The following is a 16,039-nucleotide window of genomic DNA, read 5'->3' on the forward strand; positions in this document are numbered from 1 at the left end:
GCACCCGGCACACATGGCCGCACACGCGCTCTCGGCGCAGACTGCTGCCTGTGCGCTCTCCCACACACCCATGGGCGGGGTGCACACGTGCCACAGATCACATGTGCACCCGGCCCCAGCCAAGCTGCACACATGCAGGGGGGCCTGTGTGCACGCAGGCCTCAACACATCCGAACACACAGCCACAACACCCAATACAAGCCAGTGCTCACCAGCCGACTCTGTGGGCTATATCCAAGGGTCACTCCTGTTTTGGATGGGGAAACCAAGGCAGTGAACCGGTAGGGAACTTGCCTAGGAATGCAGAGCAGAGACCGAACCTCTGTCTGCAGAGTGCTCTCGGCCAGCCCGTGCCACCGCCGCCTTCTGTGTTTGGGCTGGGGACAGAGTGGGACTGGTTTAGCTGAGAGGCGATGGGACCTGGTGATAGAGGCTGGAGGGGCTGGAGTGAGAGGTAGCTTGCACGAGCCCCTACTCCTGATTCTGACTTGGAACACTGAGGGGGGGCAGGAGTGTGTGTGTGTGTGTGTGTGTGTGTGTGTGTGTGTGTGTGTGTTGGGGATGCAGTGTCATTTCCTGAGAATGAGGCAAAGGGCCAAGATTGAGAGCTGCCATCAAGCTGCTTCAGGGTTTGGAGGGGCTGTAGGCTCCCGAGTGGATGGAGGGACCCTCTGTCTGGAGGCAGGGAATGGGCAGAAATAGCAGGGAGGTGAGGATGGGAGGCAGCCCTGCTGCAAGGAGGAGGGGGGTGTTGGCTCGGGCAGTCTCGGGCCAGGGATGCTCTGAATAAACAAGATGCCAGAGGGAGGAGGAGGCCTAGCCAAGGAGTCACGGGGTTAGAGTCACAGAATATCAGAGCTTCACGGCCCTCAGGGATCATCTCTCCAAACCAACCCTCTTCCTGTGCCCATTGTACAGGTGGGGAAACTGAGGCTTAGAGAAAAACAGGGACAGGTGTCAGTGTTTTGCCCTAGGCAAGCCAGGCTCAGGTAGGTAGCTGATGGGGCACTGGAACACACCTGACTGGGCAGCCCTGGCTCCAGCCCTATCCCCGATGTGAGGCCGGTAGCTCAAGACCCAAGGTTCAGGCTACCTTCATGGCCCACTCTGTGGGCAGTCACTCTTCCTGTCCTGTCCTCAGAGAAAGTGGCTAAGTTGCAAGCAGAAGTGGGGACACTGCTGGCAGCCTCCTCCTCTCTTCTGTACACCCCTCTCCACTCTGCGTCCCCAGGGACAAACCAGGACAGATTCCTGGCTGACGGGAATAAGGTTATGTGGGTTCTTGCCCCAGCTCTGTCACCCACCTGTCGTGCTGTCGTGCCCCTCACTGAGCCGTGGACTTCCCATCTGTACACAGGGTGCACTTCCAGGGCTGCCTGTGGCTCTCAGGACCCCACTCGCTCGGGGAAGGCAGCTGTGCAGAGCTGGAATGCTGGGATGGGGGTGGGGACCCGGGGAGGCGCCCTGGCCTGGATGTCATGACTCAGCTCAGAGAAGGCAGCCCGCCTGAGGCCTAGGAGTGTATGGGGGCAAGAGGCATCTGGAGCCAGGGATGGAGTCCTCCCTCCAGCAGCTGCGAGAGCACATGAGTGAGGGCCGCATCGGCTGGACCTGGCAGAGGGCGGCCCAGGGGGCCTTACTCCAAGGAGGCTGAGATGTAGGTGTGCTCTGGCAGCATGGGTGGGGGGCCTTCATCCCAGGAGCCAAGGAGGACTGCAGACTCCCCTGGGTAGGGAGACAGTCGGGGTAGAAGCCTCGGAAGGGGCTGAGGCTGGGGGGCTCCCACCTGCCACCCTCAAAGCTAAGCCCCCCTCCTATCTGTTGGTGAGGGCTCAGCACTCCACCTCTACACAGTGAATCTCCCCACAAGCCAGAAGAGCCCCTCAGGGCCAGAGAGAGAGCAACCTGGCCCAAATCGCACAGTGATGTAGCTTGACATTCAGGCCTCATTCTGCCATGTGGCTCCAGACCTAGAGGAACTTCTGGTTTCTGGGTACCTATGAGGTCCCCCAAACAAAGCAGCAGAAAAAAGCTAAGTTGGGGCCTGACCCAACTTCAGACGTTGGGCTTCAGACGTTCTGGAAGTCCAGGTGGGTAGAATAACAGTGCCCATTCCATGGGCTGGCATTCTGATCCCCCCACCCCCGCCCCCTTCAGCACAAGCTTGGTCACCTCTGGCTGTCCCATGGCACGGCCACTCTTCTGTCTCACCAGCTGCAGGCTGTCCCCTCCAAACCAGGGGAGCCTTTCTGAAATACCTGTCTAACCACCTTCTTCCCTGGCATGTCCGTGGCCCCTCACTACCCCCAGGACTGGGCTGGCTTCTTAACTCAGCCTCTAAGAAACTAGTCGCCCCGGCGGCGCTGCCGACAGCTTGTCATGACTAAGGAAGGGAGGTCGCTGCCCTCCCGGCTCCCTGGGGCCCAAGTGAGGCCCCCACGCTCTCATCACTCACTGTGCGCTCCTCTCCCCAGGAGGCCTCCCCAGGGACACAATGGAAAGAAATGACCTATTTTCTGGAAGTTCAAAATAAAACGAAACATCTGTCTGGATCCAAGCCAGGCTGATAAAGAACGGACTGATTCCCCCCAAGCCTGAGCACCGCCCCCTGCCACACATCCCCTCCCCCGCCAGGGTGTGTGCACGTGGGGGTGGGGGATAACGCAGGCCCGGGACTTGGAACAGCTCGTGGGAAAGCACTCAGTGTGTGCTTCACGGCCACTGCGGGCCCAGGGGAGGGGGCCTTGGTCCGCACACAGGCTGGGAACCCGTCCTGAGAAGGAGGTCAGTGAGGGAGGGAGGCCTGCAGTGTGCTCCTGTCCCCCGCCCCCGGCCTCCCAAGCAAATGCTTCCTGCCTTCTCTGGTGCCGTGCTGGCCTCCCTGCTGGTTCCCCCATGGCTGCCCACCCTACCCCCAGGGCTCTACGCAGGCCCCGTGGATCCCCGGACTGGAGTCCTCTGGATCCCATCTGGACCCCCCAGAGCCCCTGTGAGTTGGAACAAGGAGCTAGCTGGCCTTGAAAACAACAGGGATAACAATAGGTCTCTCTGAATTCTTTTGGGCCTCCCCCAGTACCTGGGCTGATGTCAGCGGAACAACCCATGACCTCTAGGTGGCGGCCCCCTTTCACAGAGGAGGAAAGCAAGGCACAGAGGGGTTAAATCATTTGCCCTTGGGCACGGGGCTTGCCAGTGGTGGAACCGGTGCTCCAGTGCTGGGCCGACTGACCACCAAGCACCCTGGCTCCACACCCGCAACACAGCCTCCCTGAGGCAGGAGGTAAAGATGACAAAGCCATGCCTGGCACCCAGCACAGGCTCCGTCCACGAGCCACACCCGCCTTGTTCTTTCCGCTCTGCTTCCAGACCTCGTCTGTCGGTCCAGGCCCTCCTTATAACGGGGTGAGCCTGAAGCCGAAGAACAAGGCGGGAGTCATACCACCTCTCACAGAGCCCTACGGCCCTGGGGCTGGGAGGGGCCCCAAACACTCGCCCCCACACGCCTCCCTCTTCCTCTCTGCAAACCAAGGGGTGGTCCTGTCCACAATGGCACACCTCCCATGGCCAGGGGCTCACCCCCTCATCCGTAAATCCAGGCCATCCTTGGAAGGCTCGGGACCCTCAGAGGTCAAGCTACTCAGAAATGTTCATTACACTGGGGATCTTGTTTTGTCCTCACAACAGTCTGTGACAATTGTTATTCTCCTTTCATGAGGAGGAAACTGAGTCTCAGAGAAGTCTGGCAACTTGCCCAAGGTGACACATTCAGTAAGCCATGAAGCCGGGGTGCAAATTCAGACCAGTCGGACTTCAAACCTGTCTTCTTAACCTTTCTGATGGGCGGCCCTGTCTCCCGCCCAGAAACAGGTCTGTCCATAGGGAAACAGGACTACACAAGGTTACCCTAATGGGGTCTGTACAGAATCCAGGCTCCCAAGGACTGAAGGATCCTGCAGTCCGAGAGTCCTTAGCCTTCCCTTGCTGCGGGGCCGAGTGAGCACGGGGCGTGCCCCAGCTCACCCAGCAATTTGAAAGTAAAAGCTAGGGATAGAGCTCAGACCCTTCCAGCAACTTCCCTGCAGAGCCTGAGGGTCAGCTCATGGGTGGGGAGAGGAGTTCTTGCTGAGGACAGCCTGGGTCTGGCACAGGCCGTGCCCCAGCAGTAACTGGCCTGCTCCGAGGTCCCTCATGAGGGCCTCCAGCTGGAGCACCCTGGCAGTCGGGCTAGGTGTGTGGCCGGCTCCAGCACAGGCCCAGGCCCGCTGTGCTTGGGGTCCAGGCCTACCCCTGCTGGGGCCCCAGCACCTCGGCAGCTGCAGAGTTCTGGGCCTCCACCATCCCTCGCTGCTCTCCCTGCACTGCCTTCCCTGCCCTCCCCCAGCCCCCCTGAGCCTCATCTCCGGCCGGTGCCATGGCAACGGAGAGCCCAGATCCTGGCAGCCAAAGGAGCCCCTGAGAGGGGTCCCAAGCTGAGGCTGGGGAGGGGGGTGCAGCAGACGCAGACAAGCAAACCTTCTGTTCCCCGGGCTGCTGCCAGCTCGGGATCAACCCCGGGCCGGGGTGGGGGCCGCAAATAGAATGGGTTCTCAGAGCCAAGTGGGCAGGGGGCAGGCAGGCCTCAGGCCGTTTGTCCTGACCCACCAGCACGTGGCCTGCCCCCACCAGCCTCGAGCCCAAGCCCACAGGCGGGCGGAGCGAGGGCTCAGAGAAACCCTGCCATTAATTGGAGCCAACGTGGAGCATTGAGATTCCCCTCAGAGCCCTTGGGGTGGCAGAGCCAGAGGGGAGAAAACGCCCACATTTTGCTTCCCTCTCCCTTTCTCAGCGTCTGTCTCTCATCCTTCCCTCTCCAGTCCTGCACCCCGACTCTCCCACAGACAGTTACTCCGCTTTTCTGCGCCTCAGCGTTCCCATCTGGAAGTCGGGGCTCGTCACTGAGCTGGGGAGGCCACTGAATGAGTTCATACAAGTAAAATGCTTAGAACAGGGCCTGGCACACGGCCCTGTGCCAAGTCAGGGGCCTCGTTCTTCCTGCACTCACGGGAGAATAAGTCACTTACTCACTCACCCGGCCAGTGAGTGCATAGCTCAGGCCCCCTGGCCGGGCCTGTCAGTGAAGGGATGCCTGTGATAAATGAGATGGGAAAGGCCCTTCCAGAAGGACTTCTTAGGAAGTGTAGCTGCCTGTTATTGGTACAGCTGGCAGTCTCGGCGGGCAGGGGGTGTCCCTTAGCAGAGCTGGGAATTTAAAGGCCCACCGGGGACCAGAACCCAGGCCTTAATCCCAGGTCTGCCAACCACCCTTTCTGTACCTTTGCCTTATTTCCTTCACTTGATTCCCCACAAATGAGGAAACACCTAAAATTTTTTCAGATGCCCCCAAATTCCTAATACAGAATTGGGCTAATAGTAGATGCTTAATAGATGCTTACACACCATAAGGGATCACACAGCCTTGTAGGGGTTGGCCCTTCTGGTCTTCAGGCATGTCCTCTAATGGCTTGGGGCTCACTAGGCTGGAGAGCTGACATGGGCAGACGATGGTGACTCTTTCCCTCCAGGGTGGTGATGGGATGGGCTAGGTTGGAGGGCAAAAGGGGACCCTGAAGCCAGCAAGCTGTGCCTGGTGCCACCCAGGGCACCAAAAGCACACAGGAGCCCAGCCAGGTCAGGTGCAGTAGTCCTGCTCTGAAGCCACTTAATCCAGGTCCAAGTTAAGTGCCAGTTCTCCTCCCTCATAACGGTGTGACTTCTCTGACTTTAACTTCCCTGAGTTCCAATTTCCAAGAAAATGACACAAGAGACTTCCTCTTCCAGACTTTCTTTTCCATTGCTCTGAGGGGCAGCAATGATGATGAAAAGCACCTGTCACAAAACAGGTGCTCAGTAAATGGCAAGTGTCCTGAATATGGGATTCTTCTAGCGGGGGAGGGGGCGTCCTCCACCTTAGCCTCTGGGATTTAGCCAGTTTCTTTGGTGGATGATGCCAGGGAAGGGTATCCCACAGTGGCTCTGTGTGGGAAATGGGAGATCTCAGGGCATCTGGGAGCACAGCAGGGGGGGAGCTCTGACATCAGAAATCAGGGCTCTTTAGCAAAGAGGTAGGGAAGGGCTCATGTCTGATACCAGGAAGAAAGGCAGAGGTCACTCTGGGTCCTGGGTGAGGATTCAGGCTTTGTTCCGGAGGCACCAGGACATTAACAGTGGGATAGGGGGTGGCTGGCTGCTGGCTGGGCAGCGGTAACAGGCCAGCTCCAAGCACTGCGGGAGGAGGGAGCTCCCCATCCTCAAACGGGAGTGACAGGGGCAGGTTAGCATCTGTGAGAGGGTATGGCAGCGAGGCCAGTTTGGGATATGAAACCATCTCAAACCCCCCACCGAGGCCCCGGGATCGAACCAGCTATGTAATTTGTGGAGCCAAGTGCAAAATGGACACACGGGACCCTGGTTCCAAAATCATTAAGAATTGCAGGGGTGTCTGGTTGGCTCAGTGGGTTAAGCCTCTGCCTTCGGCTCAGGTCATGATCTCGGGGTCCTGGGATCGAGCCCCTGCTCAACAGGGAGTCTGCTTCCCTCTCTCTCTCTGCCTGCCTCTCTGCCTACTTATGATTTCTGTCTGTCAAATAAATACATAAAATCTTAAAAAAAAATAATTGCAAATGTGGGGGTGCCTGGGTGGCTCAGTGGGTTAAAGCCTCTGCCTTTGGCTCAGGTCATGATCTCAGGGTCGTGGGATTGAGCCCCACATCAGGCTCTCTGCTCAGCAGGGAGCCTGTTTCCTCCTCTCTGTCTGGCTGCTTGTGATCTCTGTCTGTCAAATAAATAAAAGAATCTTTAAAAAAAAAAAAAAGAAGAAGAAGAAGAAGAATTGCAAGCATGAGGGGCGCCTGGTTGGCTCAGTGGGTTAAGCCTCTGCCTTCAGCTCAGGTCACAATCTCAGGGTCCTGGGATGAAGCCGCACATCGGAGTCTCTGCTCAGCAGGGAGCCTGCTTACCCCCCACCCTGCCTGCCTCTCTGCCTACTTGTGATCTCCGTCAAATAAGTAAATAAAAATCTTAAAAAAAAAAAAAAGAAAGAAAGAAAGAAAAGAATTTTAAGTGTGGAGCATCAGCCCTGCTCCCTGGACTCAAAGGGAGGCCAGCTGTCCAACCAGGCAGCAGTGTGTCTATCCGTCTCTCCCATGCATTATTTATCCATTCCGCAGACAGGTCGCAGAGTGAGAAAGGATAAGGGTGCAAATACAGGTTGAGGGGTGGGGTAACTCACCGTCTACTGCGTCAGAGCAAGCCTTTTCCTTCAAGCTCCATTCCCTGAGCTACGGCTGTGACAGGTTCCTAAAGCTGAGCCTCGCCCTATGGACTGACCCTGGAATCCCCCCATGCCTAAATGAGGCTCAGTTTCAAGCGAGGAGACCCTGAGCCGCCAGCTGGTTCAACTTCTGGGAAGGAAGGCTACTAAGGGCGGCAATGAGGATTTGAAACAGCCACAGAAGCCTGGCAGAGGCTAAGGGCAAAGCGGGATGGAACATCTGGGGTCACTGAGTGGCACCCTAGGTCACTCCTTTTCTCATATAAAAGGAAATTTTGGCCAGAATAGAGAAGTGACATGGGGAGAGCTCTGGGTCCACAAAACTCTACTCATGGAAATGGCATTTCCTCTTTAGCCCAAACTCTGCCTTGTGACCTCAGCCAGGGAGAACTGAGGCTGAGGGAGTCCCCCAGATGGCAGAGGTGATGGACAGCATGTACTTGGCTGGGTCCCAGGCTCAGTGCTACCACTGACCGTCCATACGACTGGACCTCTCTTCTGGACCAGCTCTTCTCTGGACCTCAGCTTCCCACCTGTACAACAAGGAAGTCAAGCCAGGTGACTCCCGGAGTCTTTTCCATCTCTGACCCTCAGGGACTGACTCCCTGACCCTGCTGCCCTCACTTCCCAAGAGAAGCTGGTACCTCTGGCAGATGGAAGGTTTCAGGCTCCTGAGACATCAAAGAGCCCTGACCTGAAGAGAGAAGAAAGGGTACTAATGGTGCAGCTAAAGCAATACACTTTGATCTGCAGCCTCCTGAACTAGGCTGGGGGCAGGGTGCCCCAGAAAGCATCCAGGAAGGGGGTGGTCCCTGGGGTGAGGGTCTGGGGGTTTACAAAGCCATTGGCTCTGAGTCTGAAGTCTTGGGAGGGTCTTAAGGTGGCTCTTAAACTGGAAGCCACAAGTGTGTAAATTGCACACCCACTCCCATCAGGACCCCGCATCGCTTCCCTCACTTCTGGACCCCACCATTCATCCACGCACCATTGAGCCAAAGCCCTTCTTCCTCTTGAAGAAACCTGCAGCAGTGGGCCCTCGCCCTTGGAATGCAGGGAGATCTTCCTCCATTGTTTTCCATAGGCCTTCCTGAGGGCCCCCCAGGACACAGAGTTCATAGCCCCTATGCTGGGGAGCAGTGGGGACAGGGAGCACATGAGATTTGAAAAATCAGCCTCAGAAGGAGCCTAAAGGCTCACAGCATCCACCCATACACACCCCAACAGGCGTATATTCTGACTTCCTCCCTCTGTACCCCAGGAAAATGGGCACAGGGGCTCTGCAGGTACACACCCTTGGAGCTCCCCAAGAAACCAAGTACATTAACGAATGGGCTGTTCTAACTCTGGAAAGAGTTAGAAACCTCCTCTTTATAGCAGGTTACAGTTTTCCATTAGTGAACATCGATCCTGACCTCTTTCTGTAATGGGTGAAGAAAGAGTAAGAAAAAATCCTTTCACTGTGAAGTTAAAGATACAGGATGCCTGTGTATCCAACAGGCTGTGTGGCTGCCAATCTGGGTTGGTGGGGCTTGGAATCCTGGAATTGTTTTCGGCCTGGAAGGAGCTCAGAGATCATCTCGTTCAACCTCCTGGGTCTTACTGATGGAAAACTGAGGCCCGGCTTAGGACTGACTCAGCCACCGTCACACAGGATGGGTTCCAGGGTCTGAGGACCACCTCTGGAACTCTGAGGGGTCCCCACAGCTCAGGCCCATTGTCAGAGTTTATGCTGGTTCCCCAGGGATGGCCCGCACCCCACCCAGCCTCTCTTGGGCTCTGGGGTCACAAACACCCAGACGAAAACCCCAGCTCTCCCACTTCCTAGCTGTGGGAACTTGGGCAACTGATTTAACCTCTCTGGGCATTTCCTCATCTGTTAAACAGAGAGAGTTTATATCTACTGCTGGAGGTTGCTGTGACGATTATATTAGTTTGGCAAATATTTATTAAGCACTTTCTGAATGCTGGGCCTGTTCGAAGCCCCAAGGACCACAGCAGTGAACGTCACAGTAATGGGATGGGAGGCACTATGAAAGCACTCAGGGATTGCTGGTCCCTGTTATCTCACCCTGTCCCCACTGCTCCCCAGCATAGGGGCTATGAACTCTGCCTCCTGGGCAGCCCCCAGGAAGGCCTATGGAAAACAATGGAGGAAGATCTCCCTGCATTCTGAGGGGAGGGCGAGGGCCCACTGCCTGCAGGCTTCTGAAATGTACAAGGACACAAGGTGGGCACAGAGGGCATTTCAGGGCAGTCAAAGGGACCCTCTGCTTCCTTCTTCTTTCTCCACCACACTCAGCAGCCCATCCTGAGCAAAACACGAAGCCCCCTCCTCTAGTCCAGAAGGCAGCTGGTCTCAGAGCCAGACCATGCCTGGAAGGTGGAAGGGGCCTTTACAATACCTATGGTGTCCAGGTCCCTCCCGTGGGCATGGTCCTTTATGGATCCCAGACTAATTCACCGCCGAGTCCCATGCAGGAGAAGGGAGAGCAGTGGCCCTCTCTCAGCCCATGACCATTAGGTCCAGCCCTGTGAGAGCCCAGCAAGAGCTGCTCAGCACCTTACCTATGTTACACTCGCAGGGCTTACGTGCCCCTGCTGCTCGCAGAGGAGGGAACTGATGCCAAGAGTTACAGAGCGCTGGCCCGGGGTCACACAGCCAGCCAGGAGCCAACTAGGGATTAATGCACAGTCCCCTGATGCCCAAACCTGATGTGGTTTATCCATGGTGTCCACTGCCTTCCGGATGTAGATGCCATCCAGATAAAGGACACGGGGACCCGGGGCTGGCCAAGCAATGGACTTGAGTTGAGCCAGGGCCAACACCAGGTCTCCTGACTCTGAATCCATGGTGCTTTCTGCTGTCCCACATCTGTGGGCAATTACAAGTCTCAGCTCTTCTTCCCACACAGGAGGGAGGGCCGCCTGGTCACCAGTGAAGGGAAGGTGCTGGTCAGATGGTCTCCTTCCTCACTCAGGACCCGGCCAGACTCCAGGTGGACTCGGGAGCAGGTGGGGCCTGATGCTGAACTTCCTGCTGTGGAAGGTGCTGGAGCCAGGAGTAGCCTCTGTGGGAGGATGGAGAGTCTCTCCCTTCTGACCTGGGCCTCCGTGGGTAGCAGGGGGTTAAGTCTTTGGTTTCAAGCAGACCTGGGCCTAAGGACCAACTCTAACTGTGTGATACTGGAAAAGTCAGGTAGCCTCTCTGGGCCTTGGTTTTTCCTTTTCTGCCAAACAGGGTAACAGCCGTATGAATTCCCAAGAGCTGCTGCGGGGGTTACAAGGGGCATGGAGTCCTGGGCTCTGCACCTGGCACAGAGCAAGTGCTCTATGACAGTGAGCAACACAGCCCTCCATCCCTGAGCGTTGTGGACCCAGAGCCTCCTGCTCAGAGGCAGGGGAGGCCTGCACGACTTCAGACATCTGGCTAGAGGCCTTTGTGCACTCTGGGATTGCAGAGACAGGCCGGGGCGCTCCCCCCTGTTTGACATAGTAAAATGCCATTGGGAGGAACAACGTGATGTTCTGGGAGGGCACCTGAGGGAACCGAGGGGCCTGGTTCTGGTCTCACATTTAGGAACAGAAAGTCTTCAGTGAGCCCCCTCCTACCTTTGATCAGCACATTTGCCCCCTGCCCATGCTGGGGACAGAACGCAAGATGGGGGAACCTAGGGCCCAAATGATCTCTGATGTACACACAGGAAGAGAAGGCCAAGCAACCAGGCAAAGGGCATGGCAAGCACTTAGAAGACTTGAAGAGCCTGGAAGGCTGCCTGGAGGAGGTGAAGTCGGGAAGGTCCATGAAGGAAAATGGAGGTGATGAGGAAGGGCATTCTCATGGGCAGGATTGTGCATACTCTTCCTGAAAACCCTAGGATCTGACTGGCAGGAACACAAGCCCCAAGTTTGGAGAAACAGGGCAGGGAGCTTATTATCTCCCGAGCTCTGCCACTTACTAGCACTGTGATAACAGTTTCGTAGCTGCCTTGAACCTCACACGCAAAACCAACATAAAATCCGTGCCCACCTCGGAGCTGCTGGTGAGTTACGTGAGATCAGGCCCATAAAGCTCTCCGAGGGGTCCTGGCATGCAGTAGGTGCCAATCAATGGCAGCTACTGTTAGGAGTTGGGGCTTTCTACACAGGAGAATCAAAGACGGGATCAAGATCAGATTCATGTTGTAGGACAGAGTCAAAGCAGCGTCCGGAAGGAGGGAGGCAGCAAGGCGACCCAAGAAGCTGCCTGGGTCCAGAAGGAAGGACCCAACAACCGACTCCACCCTTCTTCACAGAGGGGCCCCCCACATCTTTCGGCCAGGCCCAGGCCCCCAGCCGCACGGCCCCAGCTGCGTGACTGCTTGGCTAGGCCTGCCACGGCCCCCTTGTCTTCATGCTTTCCCAGCCACTGGGGGTTTAGAAGGACATCTTAGGAATCTGGAAAATCTGCAAATCCATTTAAATCCCCAGAGGTTGCCTGGCGGCCGACTGGCCTAGGGCCAGACAGATTCTTAAGGACAAGGCTTGGGCCCAGAGACAGGGGCCATGGTTCCGAGGTCCCCAAACCCCGGCTAGATCCCCTTTCCGTGGACCCCGCTTGCCGCGTCCCAACTCCCCTCTCAAGCTTCTTCCAGCTCTCCCAGCCCCCTCAGGCCCTCAGTCTGCACCCAGAAACTTCTGAGGTTCCTTTGATGAAAGCAGGGGGCAGCAGGGCTCTGGAGACCAGGGCCACCCAGCCCAGATGCAGCCTGAGCAGGAGAGGAGAAAGCTGGCTCCTTCAGCCCTGACGTCGCCCACAGCCTCCCGGCCTCCTCCCATCTGGTTTTGTTAAAAATATTTTCCATTTTTTGACCTACCCAAGAAGGCGCAGACTGGATCAAGGGGAATGGGCAAGGGACTGGGGATCCCCTTCTCCCAGCACTTACCTTGCTGCTAATGCCTTCAGGTGTGGGCATAGTCCTGAGCTGTGGGCTGTCACCCCCTCCAGGAAGTCCTCCTCACTGACCTCTCATTAACAGAAAGACTTTGTTGGACCCCAAATGGGGCAGTAGCTGGGCAGGAGAGCAGGGAGGACAGCTGTAGTCTCCGGGAGCCTTGGGAGAATGGAGCGAGTGAGGGGCTGCCGGGGTGAGGAGTGGCCTCACTCCCAAAGCATCCTTCTGGAGGAGCAGGGCTGCCAGGAGGGGCCGCCCTGGGTCTGGCCGACTGGGCTGCGCTGCCCGGCACAGGCTGCTGCCCCGCGCCGCTAGTCAGAGGGGCCGCTTCTCTCCTTGCTGTCCTCCTCCTCTCTGCTCCCAACTTGTTCACAGAGGGATCCTGGGTTCCAGACGGGATGGGAAGGGACTGCGGGCGCTGGCAGCCCCACGAGCTCACACCACTGTGGGCTTCCTTGCCCCCCCCCCACCACCACTTTGGGGGAAAGGCTGCAGGGCCGTCGCTGATTGGCTCCGCTGGAAGAAGGGGGGGCGAGGGGGCGGGGAAGGAGGACGCGTGTGTCTGTTTTCAATTTCAGTTTCTATCCCCCCCTCTCTTTCTTTTCCCCCAAGTTTCTTGTTTTTCTTCCTTTTTTCCCCTCTGCTTGCTCCCTCCGTCGCCTGCTCTCTCAGGATGTGAGGGGATGTTTAGAAACTCCGCAGCCCACGCCAACCGCTGAGTCACTTTTATTAAAAAGTGGCCTGGCCTCACCTCCCTGATGCCTTGCTGTGGCACCTGGGGCGGGCTCCCTTCTCCCCACGTATAAATGCAGCTCTCATAACCCATATAATTGATTCAATCAACATCCATTTATTGAACAAGCATGTTGAGCACCTACTATGTGACAGGTGTTGGGAACATGGTAGTGAGTAAGACACAGTCCCTGATTCCAGGCCTGCCCAGGCTCGTGAGAGATACAAGGAGGCACAGGCAGGTCCCCAAAGAAGGACAGGAGGCTGAGAGTGCCTTTAACTGATGCTTTTTGAATATCAGTCACTTTTTGGAAGAAGAAACCCAAGGCGGGTGTGCATTGGCGCAGAGAGGGAAGGAGACCTGCTCCATGTCACCGGTGTGCTTCAGATTTCCAAACATATTCCTGCCTGTCCTCTCACAGGCCCTGGAGCATCAGGAAAGGATTATTTCCCCATTTCATAGACAATGAAACAGAAGCCCAGAGGCATGAATGGAGCGTCCCAAACTCACACAGCAAGGGCAGAACTGGCATGGAATCAGGCCTCCTGAGTTCCATGATGGAGCAGACACAGGGGATCTGACCCCACATTGCAGACCCGACTGGGGCTCCTGTCCCACCTTCTTCCTGGGGACCCTGTCCCTGCCTCTCACTCAGTCCCCCAACACAGATTTTTGAGGACCGGATGTTCCATTGCCAGCCTCTTGCCATTCCTTCCCTGCTAAGGTCTGCTGAAGCCCCTCCAAAACCTGGTTGGACCTCTTGTCCCACCCAATTAGTCCGCCCTCATTTTCTCAGACCAGAAGACATCTCTGGTCATAGACTCCTGGCCCTTAGATGCCCAAGGGCATCATTTTAAAAGGGTTTAGAGAGTTGAGGCAAATTGCCTTTTGCCCTGACACTGTATACATGGGGAAACTGAGTCCCAGAGAGGGAAAGAAAGGTATCCCAGGTCACACAAGTAGAGCCTGACTCTACCCAGGGCTCCTTCTGTCCTACCTAGTGCACCTCTGTCTACTCCCTTCTTCTCCTGGGCCTCACCTTGGGCCCCAGTTCATGAGCAGGAGTGTTTGCCTGAGCTGGGATTTTATGCCATCACAACAGCACATCCATCTTGAGATCCCTTCTTGGTCTTATCTGAGTGGGGATTGAGAGGGGTCCCAGACCAGTGTGGTAGCAGTGGGGTCATGGGGGGAGTAGGGGGACTCCAAAGACCACAGGGTCAAGCCTACGCTAATATTTCTTATGCCCGAAGACTGTATGAGTCTTTGCAACTCTTAGCATTTGCCTTGGCCATTCGCTTCCAAAGCCTTGACCCAACGGCTAGGACCAGAACAGCTCCAGGGGTGGTAGGGGGTGGGGGATCAAGGAGGCATTTCATACCCCTAACTCCCAACCCCCAAACAAGTCTGGGAGTGAGGAGACCCAGCTGTGGAGTTGCTGTGTAGCTTTGGATAGATATCTTCTCCTCTCTGAGCCTCAGTTTCCCATCTGTACCTAACAGGGTTGAACCCACTGTGCTGGGAGGCCCTTGGGATGCTTTGTTTACAAGTGGCTTAGAGTTGGGTTCTGGCTAGAGAGAGGAGGCTGGTGGGCCCCAGGGCAAGGGGACAGCTGGGGGCCAGAGATGCAGCACAGAGGGGAGGGGGTGGCTGGTGGCAGCTCCCCCGGGAAGCTGGCGGCGGCCGGTTTCCGGCCAGCCCAGCCGTCCGGCTGGCCCATCTGGAATCACTTAGCCCCTACCACCATTAACCCTTGGCAGGCACCAGGGCTGCTAAGCCTCCTCTCAGCTGAGATGGGGCTGGGGGATGCAGAGCCCCACGGAACACCACAGGGAACGCACCAAGAGCTGGACAGATGACGCAGGGGGGGCGGTCATGATGGAAAGGGCAGAGTCCAGAGCCAGAAACAGAGCTGGGTTCAAATTCCAGCTTCTGCAAGGCCAAGCTGCATGACCTTGGGCAAGTCACTGAGACTTCCAAGCCTTAATTTCATCCTCTGGTAAATGGAGATGGTTTGAGGGATGATTTGAAAGACTACTGCAATTTGTACCACACTTAAAGGACTCAGTACAGTGTCTGGAAGTATTACCGACATACGGAGTTTCCCTCTTTCCAGCTGCAGCCCATCGCTGTGTGCCCCTGAGCTGAGCTCTTCCTTCTCTGGGCTTCGGTTTCCTCTGTGCACAGAGGGCAGTGCGGTACCGTCAAGCTTGGGGGGTGGGGGATCCATATGGCCCCCAGCCCCACCGTGGACAGGGCAGGCACTGCCAAGATGCAGGGAGCCTGGTCCAGCCTGGGACAATGCTGACTTGGAAAAGCTGGGCTCACAGTGGGTGAACAGAGCATCCTGCCTGAGGTGGAGCGAATGGGGTCTAGAGGGAGAAGGGAGCTCTGGACCTTGAGGTTCAGCACCCCTCCTCCCCACTGCATGGAGGCAGGTCAAGAGCCTGAGCTCTGACATTGGAAGTTCCAGCCCAGCTCCTCTACTTCCTAGCTGCGTGGCCTGGATAAATGACACTACCTGAGCTCTAGGAGCCTCAGTGTTTTCAGCTGTAAAGTGGGGATGCATGTGTCTCCCTTGCAGAGTGGTTGAGAGGTCCACATAAGTGACACACCTGGTGTTTTATGCAAGGACTGGAGCAGAGCAAGGGGGCCCCACCGAAGGTGACAATTCTCAGGCGTCTCCAGGAGCCACTGTCACAGAAGTCCACCATCCGGGCTTCAGGGGAGCCCATCCAAATTCTCATCTTACAGCCCAGATGATGGCAGCCCGCGCTGGAGAGTGACTGAGCAAGGCTTCGTCATGTTCCCGTCCCAGAACGGAACTGCTCTTCCCTGAAGGAGGGAATCAGGCTGAACTGAACCCCCACCCCCCAGACCCCCACCCACGCTTGTCAGAGCCGGAAGCCGCAGCTCTCAGTGGGGCAGGGGGAGGGGGGCCCGGAAAGGGCTCCTGAGTGGGAGAATTCCCAGTAGGCCAGCTCAGCTCTCACTCAGGCAGGGCCAGCAGCCACCACATCTGGCTCTCCCACGCTCCCAGCACTGCCCCCCTCCCAGGCTCTCCAG

At 56.9% G+C, this 16,039-nt stretch overlaps 1 protein-coding gene across 3 annotated transcripts in view; it reads right to left on the bottom strand.

The window, feature by feature from the left end:
- PDGFRB (platelet derived growth factor receptor beta) overlaps positions 1-12,685 on the bottom strand; it is a 36,802-nt gene extending 24,117 nt beyond the window's left edge. For 2 of the 3 annotated variants that reach the window (XM_059174027.1, XM_059174026.1), the window contains exon 1: positions 12,232-12,685. In XM_059174027.1, coding sequence (XP_059030010.1) covers positions 12,232-12,261 — 30 coding nt within the window. In that variant the 5' untranslated portion in view covers positions 12,262-12,685. Of the gene's footprint in view, positions 1-1,304; positions 1,372-12,231 lie in introns of those variants that run through there. The other variant, XM_059174028.1, reaches the window with a different exon arrangement.
- Between the last annotated feature and the right edge of the window lie 3,354 nt (positions 12,686-16,039).

The sequence above is a fragment of the Mustela lutreola genome, chromosome 5 (assembly GCF_030435805.1).
Source record: "Mustela lutreola isolate mMusLut2 chromosome 5, mMusLut2.pri, whole genome shotgun sequence".
Lineage (NCBI taxonomy): Eukaryota > Metazoa > Chordata > Mammalia > Carnivora > Mustelidae > Mustela > Mustela lutreola.